Source organism: Triturus cristatus, chromosome 11 (assembly GCF_964204655.1).
Source record: "Triturus cristatus chromosome 11, aTriCri1.1, whole genome shotgun sequence".
Classification (NCBI taxonomy): Eukaryota; Metazoa; Chordata; class Amphibia; order Caudata; family Salamandridae; genus Triturus; species Triturus cristatus.
The window spans coordinates 385,202,850-385,215,228 of record NC_140594.1 but is presented as its reverse complement, the minus strand read 5'-3'; the positions used below and the strand labels follow the sequence as shown (position 1 = coordinate 385,215,228).

The window sequence follows — 12,379 nt, the reverse complement described above, 5'->3', positions numbered from 1 at the left end:
TGAGCTCCATGTGTGACGTGTTCTTTTGCATGCTCCCGGGCTAAGGAGGAGGCGACAGCATTCCCTTCGCTGAAGTGCCATCATTCAGTAGCTTATTTTTGTATTTAGTTGTTAAACTGGTACTAATCAGGTGACATATTTGCCAGGACCACACCATTACCATGCGTAAAAATTAAAAAGCAATGAATACTATAAAAAATTGGCCACTATGTCGCATAATTTGCCTTTGCTTGCTGCATGCTTTAATCAACCCTGCCGCATTATTTGGCACTCCCTTGCCTCATTATAATCCCTTGCCTTGGGGAGAGGACTGGTCCGCCAGCTAGATTGCCGACTTTGGTGCTCGCAAATGGGAGTTCGAGACTTGGGGTCCCGTCCACATCCTGTGATTCTGGGCAAATCACAATCTCCCAGTGCCTGAATGTGTTTTAGTGTAACGTAACCGGTGCTCATGTAAAGCGCTCCAATACCTTCGGGTCGAGTTCGCGCTATATAAATCTGCATTAAAAAAAAAATAATAATACAAATAATAATTCCAGTGGACCTGCCTATATCGGCCAGTCCAACCCTTGCTTCCCCACAACCCGTCCATCAGGCGCGCAACACCCGTTGGGCTCACCGGGCTTCAGCCCCCCCCCCCCCCCCCCGTGTGTGACAGCCCGGCTGAGATAGCCTCGCGGGCTGGCGTCCGTCTAATTGCAGCCGCACCAGAGTACTTCACGGGTCTTTAAAAGACCATTTACTCGTTAATGAGGCTTTTGTTGTGTGTTCACCCCTTCTTAGAAAGGCATGCGCAATCAACTATCACGACCTAATATCACCGTCCGACTCAGTTATACTGCTTCGGTACCTAGTTGCGTTACTTGACCTGCCAACAGCCAAGTCCAGCGTGCTCTAAACAGCGCAGTTAATAGCAGGCGAGATGAACTCAGCTGGCTGCGAACCTAAGGTGAATCAGTAGACAGCAAATCATTGCTCGGACAGTGGCTGTTTACACACCGCAGAGGCACGTGCGAACTCTACAGCCAATAAGCACTTCGGGATTCCCAGCAGCACATAGGATTGGCTGAGGTGCAGCCAACTAGTGAGTCATGAGTCACTTCCAATGGACAGCCAGAATATTCTCAGCCACGGGATTGGCTGTCGTACTTCCCGGAAGTACGGAAATTACTAATGGACAAATGTTATCCTTTAAACTATTAGTGATGGACATTAAGCCGAATTCCTGTACAGTATATGTAAGTAGTGATCGGGTTAGTCTTTAATTCTCAGGAGTTCTTGGTCAAAGGGATGGAGAAGGATATATAATTACTATGTGCATGTCTGCCAAGATTTCGGCGGGCTTATGTGTCATTTCCTTGCCTCGAGTAAAACTGTGACATTTTAGACACAATTACTGCCCTCTGCAGTATAATTGACTGCGTTGTAGACCTCAGTGAATTCCGTATGCCAGAATTGATTGTAGTGTCCCCGTCCTACTTGCATCACTCTTCTTTCCTTCTTAATTCTGTAGCCGTGCTCGTATTATATAGTTTCTTTCCTCCAGGCTCCCCTTTTCCAGTACCCAAAGAACCTCGTTATGGGTTGCACGTAATTTATTCCACACCCGGAAAATACTAATGCTTAGTGCTTTGAGTGGGATGAAAAAGGTTGGGGTGTATTTCTGAAACGGGCGTGTCTAAAGAATCATAACTAGGAATCTTCTGCGAGAGACGTGGCATATGTAAACGTCTTTAAGCATGAAAACATTTTATCCTTCAGGAACCATGCAATCCGACTAATCTTTGGGTGCCTTTCTGTGAGTTTTCTAATGCTGCATTCAGACATATGACACAACAAAAGACATACATCTAAAACAAGCCAGACCTATGGTTTTGCCAATGCTTGTTAACAGTATCAAATAAATAACAGCAATGATTTTGTTATGAATAATTAGAATAGACATTTTTGCAATTCTGAAAATATGGCACCGTGAATTAAATATTACTAATGTACATAGGTCCTAAGTTTACAGATGGCTTATGTGTTTACATTTCCATCTTTTTAGTATGTGTATGAGTGACATTCCACTGGTAAATGTGTGATAACATTGAGTTACACTTTATCACTGATAAAACCAAGCAAGGACATGAATTTAAAGAGATAAATACCACGAATGTCCCCAGAAACCAACCCACCCTTCCCACCTGCTGCATTCAATTAGGTGACAAGTCCATTGCATTAAAAACTTACATGAAAGCAAGCATCTTTAACATGCTGCAGCCATGCCAGGTTTAGTGGTGAGAGGGAGACCATATGTGGCTGCCTCTGTCGGCTGACTCTCAAACTGGACTGTCTACATTGCTTTCCACTGAGGGATTAGATGCCAGAAGGAGGATGTGTGAGCCAATTATGAAAACAAGCTGGACCTAAACTGACGACTGCAGTATCCATAGCAACCAGTCTCCTCTTCTCAACTTTAGGCCTAGCTCTCTGACAGACTACTTGAAGCGTTTAAATCAGAAGTGGGGGGAGAAAGAAGCAGAGGTTCATTCAGCTTCTGACTTTCAGTAGTCAATAATCAATAGGGGGGGGGGGAGAAGAACCACATAATTCTGTGTACCAGAGTCTCAAGGATGATAGTCCTGGAGAAACTCGACCACACTTTCTCAGGTTGCGGTGTATATTATCTCCGCTCTTGTGGTTTGGTGGATAGCATCATCATCGAGTCTATCACTTGAGTGTCCTGTTCTCCAAGTGATTCACCAACCTCCACCAGGAGGGAGACTGTATGGCTAGTGACTTATGTCACTTAAAATTATCTCATGTCCAGTGAAGGATGTTTTAATATGAAGAAAAATGAACTAATCTGGCGAAGGTCATGGTGTAAAGTTACCCTACCTCTTTTTACAACCTATTTTAAGTCTACCCAACATAGCCAATATGTCAACATCGATCAGGCAGCAACTTCCCTTGAGAGAAAAATAACTAATACACCTGATAAAATTGCCCCTCTTACAAGGGTAAAAATTAAATCTAGAGCCGCTCCCTGGTTTACGGAGCAACTGAAGTCAGCAAAGCTTTCCTGTAGGACAGCGAAGCAGAAATGGAGAAAAAGTAAAGATCAGGCACACCGTGAAGCATATAAATGTATCCACCGTAATTACATGGAGAAAATTGGAGAAACAAAAAAACTATTTCTCCTAAATCGGATCGGAAGGCAGCAAATTCCAATAAGGAGCTTTATCAAATCTTAAAAGAATTTACAACACCACCTGTTCAAACACAAGTCTCCACTTAACAAAATTGGATTGACTCCTTTTCCAAATTCTTTGATGACAAAATAGTTGCAATCCATAACTCCTTCCCCCCCCCCCCCCCCCCCCCAAGACATCATCAGCGTCTCAGGAAACCCTCCTATGACAGCTTCAGCCCCCCCCCCCCCATATCCTGGATGAATTTGTCCAGTGTAACTCAGAAGAAGTGACCAAAGTCATGTTAAAAATAAAATCTGGTTCACCTACAGACCCCGTGCCACTGAGATTCTTTCCAGTCATAGCTCTGGCGCTGTTAGATAGCCTCACTGACATATTTAATAGGTCGCTGTCACAATCTGAGGTCCCAAAGATATGGAAAACTGCCAGAGTCAGGCCAATATTAAAAAAATCCACTGCAGATCCCAAACTCCCTTCTAACTATCGTCGAATCTCGCTGTTCCCTCATTTTGGGAAGCTGCTCGAGTCACTGGTTAATCAACAGCTCGTTGTCCATCTTGAGAGCCAGGGATTGTTAGACCTCTCACAATCGGGTTTTAGGGCCGCCCATAGCACCGAAATAGCTCTGGTGGAATTAACTGATAACACCAGGTTGGCATTGGACAGAGGGCAGTCATCTATTCTCGTCCTGCTAGATCTATCAGCAGCTTTTGACACCATCTCCCACAGCATTCTTGAACATCGGCTCTGGGAGATTGGTGTCAGGAAGGCCCTACAGTGGCTTAGGAGCTATCTAACTGACCGAGTTACAGCAGTACAGGTGGGAAACACCGTTTCTTGTAGTAGATTAATTAGGATGGGAGTGCCACAGGACTCTTTTCTGAGCCCGACACTTTTTAATCTATACGTGACCCATTGTAGCTGAGAGGCAAGATAATAGTGCTCCATGTTGGGAACAGCTAACACTCCCTGATCCGTGGGTAGCTATAATTTAGAAAGTGCTACTCGACAGCGTGATCCAATCCAGATAAAGTCTCTCATATTACGCTCGATTGCACGAAAAAGGGGGGGGATGATATAGTGCGGCAGATTAGTAAAGTAATATAACAGCTGCGGGAGGACCACCTTTTTTAAAAGTGTTATCCGACCCACAACAGATAAAGGGAGTGTGCTCCAAAATAACATCTGAGACTGAATAGCCGAGGTGGCCCTGCCAAGGTTTCCGTCTAGAAGATCAGCTGGCTTGTGGTAAATTCGGATTCCTAGGTCCTAGGTAACAGAAGGTGTCAGGTTGCCACGCAACAGGAACACCACATAGCTTTAGGGCCAGTTCGGGAGAGGTGGGTGCAAACAGAAACACACATGACTTTGCCCAATTCACGCTAAGACTGGAAATGGCTGTAAAGTCGGACAACAGGCTGGCCAAGTCAGCAGGGACAGATCAGAGGTCACGGAGGTAAAGTAGCAGATCTTCTGCGTATAGGGATACCACATGGGTATCATCTCCCAGGGGTATACCCCAATCGGTCCCTCGCATACAATGGACGGCTGCTAGGAGCAAGATGGCCTGGTAAAAGAGGAGCGGGGACAGTGGGCACCCCTGACGGGTGCCACGGCACACCGGAATGGGATCAGATATGTAAGAGCCCACCTTTACCCTAGCCGTTGGCTAGGTGTTGAGCAGTCGCACCGGGCGGGTAAACCGGGGCCCAAATCCATAGCGTGGTAATATAACATATCTTCTCATAGTGTATATGATCTCCTATACACCCGATGTGCGTGCGTAGTGTGGATTACTATAAACTCTGATTGGCATAGCTCCATGTGGCTCAGAATGATGATATCTAAACAAAATATAATTCTTCTACGGCTTATGGCGTAAGCAGTTTGAAAAAAATGCATTTATAGTCACTGAAATAAAATAAAATAGGATAACAGTCTTACTGACATAATGCTTTAAAAAAATGTTCATAAAGGTATAGTTTAGTGTAAACATTACGTTTGACATAAAACCTATGTTGTTAGGAAGTAAATGGGAGCAGAAATGAGACATCCTAGTTGTTTCAGGTCAATACAGGCAAGTAATTACTTGCAAGAAATAACTGTTACGAATATTGAAGGCAAAATGGTATACCTTTTAAAGCAGTATAATTCACCCCTTGGGGTTGGAGAGCGCAAGGTACAGCATGATTAGACTCTAAAGTGAATATAACAGCGAGCATTAAAATCCCTAATAAGAGATCAGGGACCATTGCAGTGTTTAAAAAAGCTGCCATTCTACTCACCGATCTGCTCGATGTAAACACGGCTTTTTCTCATCCCGAATTACAAGGATTGGTATTTCGGAAGAGTCTTATGTAGTGCTGCATATGGTCTCATAAGGAACACCTGTGTGAGGCATTCTGTTGGGGTATTACTGATACATATAATGCGAAGGGCTATTGCATGCACAGTCGCGTCTAGCGTGATTCAACCTGAAAATACTTAAAATAATGTCAAGTGGTTACAGGCAACAGACTGTAATTACAAGTCGATTGAGCAGATATTTAATTTGGCTATCAAAACTGATTTGCTATGGATGCTTGATTACATGAAAAGAGTGTAATACATTTATTTATTACTGTCACGCTAGAGTAAACTTATGGGAGAAATACTACAGCCTGTGGATATGGCTTATTGTACTTTTGCAGCGCTCTGTAATGCTATTGTCAGTGTTCTAAGAAATTTAGTACTATCCTTAATGTGAGGATCCTGAATGGTTTTCATAATGCGTCTTGTTGCGGCTGATGCAATTAAGCCTTAAAAATACTTTAAAGTAATGTCAAGAGATTTTGAAAAGTACGCGTTTGGCTGTGGCCAAAAGTGGGATAGTCGGTTATTCATTGTGTGGTGATCCACACTGATTTAGCCTTAAAAAGGGGGAAAAAATCGAACTATTACTGTCACGAAAAAATGATAGGCATAGTAAAAATACTTCTGTCTATAAATGCATCTCTTTGTGCTATATCTTGTGTTGATGCAACCATTCTTAAAATAATTTTATGTATCAATACATGTCAAGTGTTCAGCAAAGAAGCGTCATGTGTGACATAATAGGAAAAGGAGGCAGTGGTTATGATCGCTAGACAATAATGCTATTACCAGCGCTTATTAGAATATTTATTTATGAGCTTATGCCTTCAGATGTTAAGGGAGCCTTTACTTAGGTACATTAGTAGTGTTCTCATGTGAGTCATCTGATAGAGGATTAGTCTCCTTAAGTGTGCAGAGGCTCATGTCTGAAACAACCTGTATTTGGTTGAAGCAAGAATGTTCAGAGAGAACAGCTGAAGGGTAGTGAATCAAGTTCCAAAGGTTTTTATGTTATTGGGGAGAGAATTCTACTTGAATATCGTATGAATGACAAATTTCATATTAGGAGAGGTTTTATTCTGATTATAGTACAGAGCATAGTATTTAATGTGTGCTTTTCTGGTTGAATGCCAACCAGGGGATATTATCATGAAGCCCTTTTATCAAAAGTCTTGTGCCAGGTAAACCCATCTTTTTTCTTTTTGAACAGAATTCGTTCTGTGTCCTGGTTGGTGTCGTCTAGTGTCTCAAGGATCACCCATTCTAAGTCATTGGCTGTGTGTTGGTGAGAAAGAAAGTGATTACTCATCCGTGTGGTAATTTTCTTACACCTAATATTGCTCCGGTGTTGTCCGATTCTAGTAATCAGTTTTCTGCAGATCATGCCAATGTGTCTCAATCTACAGGGACAGGTGATCATATAAATTGCATGTGTGGTATTGCAATTTGTATATCGTCTTAAGGTCCATTTGAGATTTTCTTCAAGTTGTAAAACTTTTGTAGCTTTTATAAAATAACATACCGCACACGTGCCACATGGGAAAATATGTTGTTATCCTCCAGTGTTTATTAATAGCCTTTATTATCAAGTTCAAGGCTTTGCTGTAAGTTGTCACACATGTAAGGATGTCATTCTCTGTGGTTTTAACTCTTGGTTCTAGGAGGATTTCCAATTTTGGTTTCTGGCTCTCTTTTGGCATTTGTTGGTAATGTGTAGAGGTTAATCTCTCTTTTGTAGCTTTACTGCTAAATCCTTTGATTGTCTTCTATAATCTTGTATTTTGCTGCAATTGCGGCAAATGTGCAAGAACTTGCTATAGGGTAAATTTTCTCTCAATGGTCGTGTGTGGAAACTGTTGAATGAGAGAAGACTGTTCTTGGCAGTGGGTTTGTAAAAAGTCTGAGTTTTGAGACTTGTGCCTTCGACATACATGGTAACATCTAAGAAGTGTGGTGTGGTAGCATGTGCTGTATATGTGAAATTGAGAAACTCATCAAGAGTGTTCAGCCATTCAGGAAAGTTCCGGATGGTGCCACACAGCCCATTTCAGATAATCAGGATGTCATGTATGTTATATATGAATCTCTTCTAGAAAAGTATCTGGGTTTTGAAGGGGTTTGAGCTGTACGGGATGTATTTACCTTCAAAGGAGCATGCCAGATGTAAGAATCTCGCCCCGACCTCCCACATCTCTCACAGCTATCATTGTCAGTTAAGTTAAATCTATATTTTTTGACAGGTGTATATTACAGACGATGAAGAAATCTCTAGTGGATCACTCTCAGCCTACAACTAGCGGGGAGATTTGCGCCGTTTGCAGGCAGCAGTATGTCCATTGTTCATCAGTTACCTCCATCCCTATGTCCTCATTCCACTGTGTGCGGGCCGGACTAATAATTTCTACCTGTTGTGTATGTATACAGCGATAGAGTCCTGCTACCAAGTGCTTCCCATCTGTAGATCCTAGCATATAATGTAACGGGGCAAACTGTGGGGGTTCCTTCGGGAAGTCAGGAAGAATCGCTCGGAGTCCCTGTCGCAAGCGCACGTATTGGAATATATCTAGAGGTGACGGTTGTATTCCCTGAAGGAAGTGGTCGGAAGAGTGAAATAACCCTTCATGAAAAAAGGTCCCCCCATGTGGCAACATTAATACGCTGACACAACTTGTGAAATCCCCCTTCTTGTAATATTGACATGCATGGATGATATGACAACAGCATTCGCGGAGAGTATAAAAATGATGAGTTAAGCAGGCCTGACACACGGCTCCAGGCATCCACCATGCATGTAACCGTGGTGGGCAGATACGTACGGGGTCTGACTGGATCATATATAATACCATTCAATGGTATAATATCGGTCAGCCAGTCTTCTGCAGCCACCTGTGGCATATATTTAGGAGGTTTGACCCAATAGTAGGCGTAGTGCGCCTGTGCACTAAGATAATAGAGTTCAAAATCGGGAATGTCAAACCCACCCTGAGCATACCGCCTAGTGAGCACTGCCCACCGGAGCCTCGGCTGTTTTCCTCCCCATAATAACCTAGTTAGTTCTGCACGCAATGTTTTTTTTTAAAAAAGGGCCAGGATTATAAGGGATGTTCAGAAAAAGATAAAGAAACTGTGGAAGGACAACCATTTTTATTAATGATGTCCGCCCTGCAAATGAGAGAGTCAAGGAAATCCAGCGAGTAATATTACTGGTGAGCCGTGTGATGGCTGTGCCATAATTTAGCCGTATGATTTGTTCGCTATCTCTGGTCACCTGTATTCCCAGATATCTCAGATCCGTGTCACCCCACTCCAGCGGGAAGTCAAGCGCAAATCTAGATACCGCAGGCGTAAGAGGAAACACTTGAGACTTCTCCCAATTAATAGTAACTCCGGACATTCGTCCAAATACTATGAACTCCCGCAGCAACGGGTTGATATTCTGTTGCGGGTCCCGAATATATAAAGTCACGTCGTCTGCATATAGTGAGATCAGAATTTGTCATAGGCAACACCGAAATGCTTTATCTTGGTAGTGTTGCCGTAGCCTTGAGGTCAAGGGCTCAATCGCTATGGCGAAGAGGAGTGGGGACAACGGACATCCCTGTCGTGTACCCCTCGAGATGGAGAACCCAGAGGAGACATGCTCATTAATCACCACCTATGCAATGGGCTGTTTGTATAATAGGCTAATCCATGAGATGAACAACGGGGGGAAGCCCATTTGTCGTAGCACATCGAAGAGATAATCCCACTCCACTGAGTCAAATGCCTTGGTGACATCCAAAAAAACTGCAGCAAGCGGGAACTCTGGTGCCACATTCTCGAGTATTGAAAACAGGGTGCGGAGATTATGAGTGGTGGTTCGGCCAGGGACAAATCCCGACTGATCTGGGAGTATAAGCTGAGTCGGTTAGCAAGCACCTTAGCCAATATTTTCATGTCACAATTTATAAGTGACAACGGCCTGTAGGAGTAACAGGATCTAGCATCTTTGCCAGGTTTCAAGAGAGATGTAACCAATGCCTCCCTCATCGAGGGGGGAAGCACACCAACCTCCAGTGACTCCTCGTATACTTCCTTAAGAACAGGTGCCATGATATCAATGTAACTCCTATAAAATTCAGCGGGGAGGCCATCCAACCCTGGTGCTTTTCCATTTTGCAGCTGCATAATAGCTTCTCTTATCTCATCCAGTTCGAACGGCAAGCATAAAAATCCCCAAGCCACCCAAGCACCACGTCTCCCAGGAAACTGTCCAAATCCACTTGCCTAGCCCGCTGCGTGGTGTAAAGCGTCTGATAATGCATAACAAAGGTGTCTAGTAGGTGAGCCATTTCCCGCTTCACTGTTCCGTCAAGTCCCGTAATTTCAAGGATCTGGGAAGAAAAACGAGGGCGTCAAGTTACCTCAGCTAGGGCCTTACCTGGCCGCTCCCCCTCCCCATATCTGCGGGCGACCCACTACCGTCCCTTAAACTTAACCTCTATCGTCGCCGTTTCCTCATACTCTGTCAGTTTCTCCCTGAACGTCTGCTGTACCTGTCCCGTTTCTCCCATCCCCATCCGCATCTCCAGTCCCTTCAGCTCTTGTTCCAACTTTCTAAGCGATCACTGGATATCTCTCAACACTCCAAAACTCTTGGAAATACAGAACGCTCTGATAGTGGCTTTAAAGGCCTCCCAAATCACCTCAACGCTATCCACTGACCCCTTATTCCTCAGAAAAAAGTCTTTTATCTCCTCCCCCCAACTCGTGTTTAAACACCTCATCTAACAACGCTGTAGGCTGTAACCTCCAGTTGGGCCTTGGTTTGTTGTATCCTGGAGGTGTAAGCGAAAGTTTCACAGGGCAGTGATCCGAAAACGTTCTAGCCGGATGGATCACAGACCAGATGGACTCACCTAATCCCATAGAAAGCAAAATATAGTCTATGCGCGCCCATGTCCCAGTATAGGACGTGAAGTGAGTCCCCTCCCTGTCCTGTGAGTGCATGCAACGCCAGCTGTCCAGTAATCCTCCCTCTTCCATTATGCCCTGTAGCACCGCTTGGGAGTTGGTATAGTGAGACGCAGCAGTGTTAGATCTATCCATAGCTGGATTTATAGCCAAATTAAAATCACCTCCCCATATTACATGGGTGGACCCCACATTCACTATTTTCCCCCACATATTAGTAAAAAACTCCGGAGTATCGTTATTCGGTGCGTAACAATTGGCTATAGTAACCGAGTCTCTGCCCAGCCGCCCCCAGACGATCACATATCTACCCTGGGGATCCTCCAACGCTCCTGCCAATACAAAAGGGGTCTGCTTTTTAACTAGTATGACTGTGCCTCGAGCAAAGGAGGAGTATGAGGAGAAGACTCTGCTGCTTGCCCATCTATGATCAAACGTGGTATTGAATTGCGGGCCAATATGTGTCTCCTGTAACAAGGCTATGTTTATCTGTTGCCTATCTAGATACGCTAGTATCTGTCTTCGCTTCCTCTGGTTTCCCAGGCCCCTGACGTCCAAGAGATCACCTTTAACATGGATTTATCTTCCTGAGTCGATATATATCATCTCCATCTGTGCCCACCATTAGATTGCGGAGTTATATAAAATGGTAATTGCTTATTTACGGAGGTACATATCCAGTAAACACAGTACATGTAATGCTTGCCTTGGAAATCAGTGACCTTAACCCCCACCACCCCCTCCCACTGTAGCATCCCAATCATGCCAGTCATCTGTAACACTCCCCCCTCCCCAATACCCACCAAACAATGACTTACATCAATCCTCTCCGTTTGAATGACAACAAAAATATACAACAACAATTGAAAAAAAACACACAAACACCCATATAGAAACATAGGGGATCACCCATGGGGGGACAACTCGCCAGGTGGCCCACAGGTACCTCTTGCTATACCAGGTTGCCCTCAGTTCTACTCAGGCTCCTGGGTAAGCGTCAGAGGTGTCCAGTCGCTTGCAAACATTTTGTCCCACCTGCGGAGCGCAATCCACCTCTGGCCCTGCGTGGACCGCGCCTCTTAGATCTGAATTCGCACGTGCCCTACCGTCCCAATCTCTATTGTTCACGTGGGGGGTACCAATGAGGAACGACGAGTAAACATCCCACTCCATATGCCTCAGTCCTCGTCCGGCGACTGCGCTCCCGAGGAGCCAGCTGACGTGTGGCTCACATTCGTACGTCTCTTAAGCTGTTTGAGGAACGCTCCAACCTGCTGAGGCTTCGTGTAGATTGTTTGTTGACCTTGATGCGTAATCCGTAGGTGCGCTGGGTAGAGTAAGGTGTAATCAACTTGAGCCTGCCTTAGCTTTTGCTTGACAGAGGAATTTGCGCCTCTCCTCTTGAACATGGGCAGTGAAATCAGGGTACATGGTGAAGGACACCCCCTCGAAATGGAGTTGTTTTTTCTCTCTCGCCACCTTAAGCGCCACATCCCTGTCCCTATAATTCAATAATCGCGCTATGATAGGTCGGGGCGTGCTCCCCGGAGGTGGTTTTGGCCCCAAGGAGCGATGAGCCCTTTCAACAATAAATTGAGGAGAGAGAACCTCCAGCCCCACTACTTCTTTCAGCAATCTTTCAACGTACTCCTCCATCTTGCCCGTGTTGGCGCTCTCCGGAGTTCCTAGGACGCGTATATTGTTCCGTCGACTTCGCACTTCTATATCCTCATTCTTGGCGGCTATGATTTTTAGCAGCTTGTCCATTTGCGTGACTGTGGTCTGAATATGAGCCGTAGTGTCCTCCGCCTCTGATATGCGCTGCTCAGTATCTTTTATACGAGCCTCATGCCCATCTATTTTACAAACTATGGCATCCA

At 44.6% G+C, this 12,379-nt stretch overlaps 1 protein-coding gene across 2 annotated transcripts in view; it reads left to right on the top strand.

Moving 5' to 3' along the window:
- The first annotated feature begins 1,117 nt into the window (after window positions 1–1,117).
- ANKRD39 (ankyrin repeat domain 39) overlaps window positions 1,118–12,379 on the top strand; it is a 104,726-nt gene continuing 93,464 nt past the window's right edge. The window contains exon 1 of one of the 2 annotated variants that reach the window (XM_085634597.1): window positions 1,118–1,238. Coding sequence is in view for 1 of the 2 variants with exons in the window: in XM_085634596.1 (XP_085490722.1) it covers window positions 1,182–1,238 (57 nt within the window). In the remaining variant the exon portion in view is untranslated. The remainder of the gene's footprint in view (window positions 1,239–12,379) is intronic. The other variant, XM_085634596.1, reaches the window with a different exon arrangement.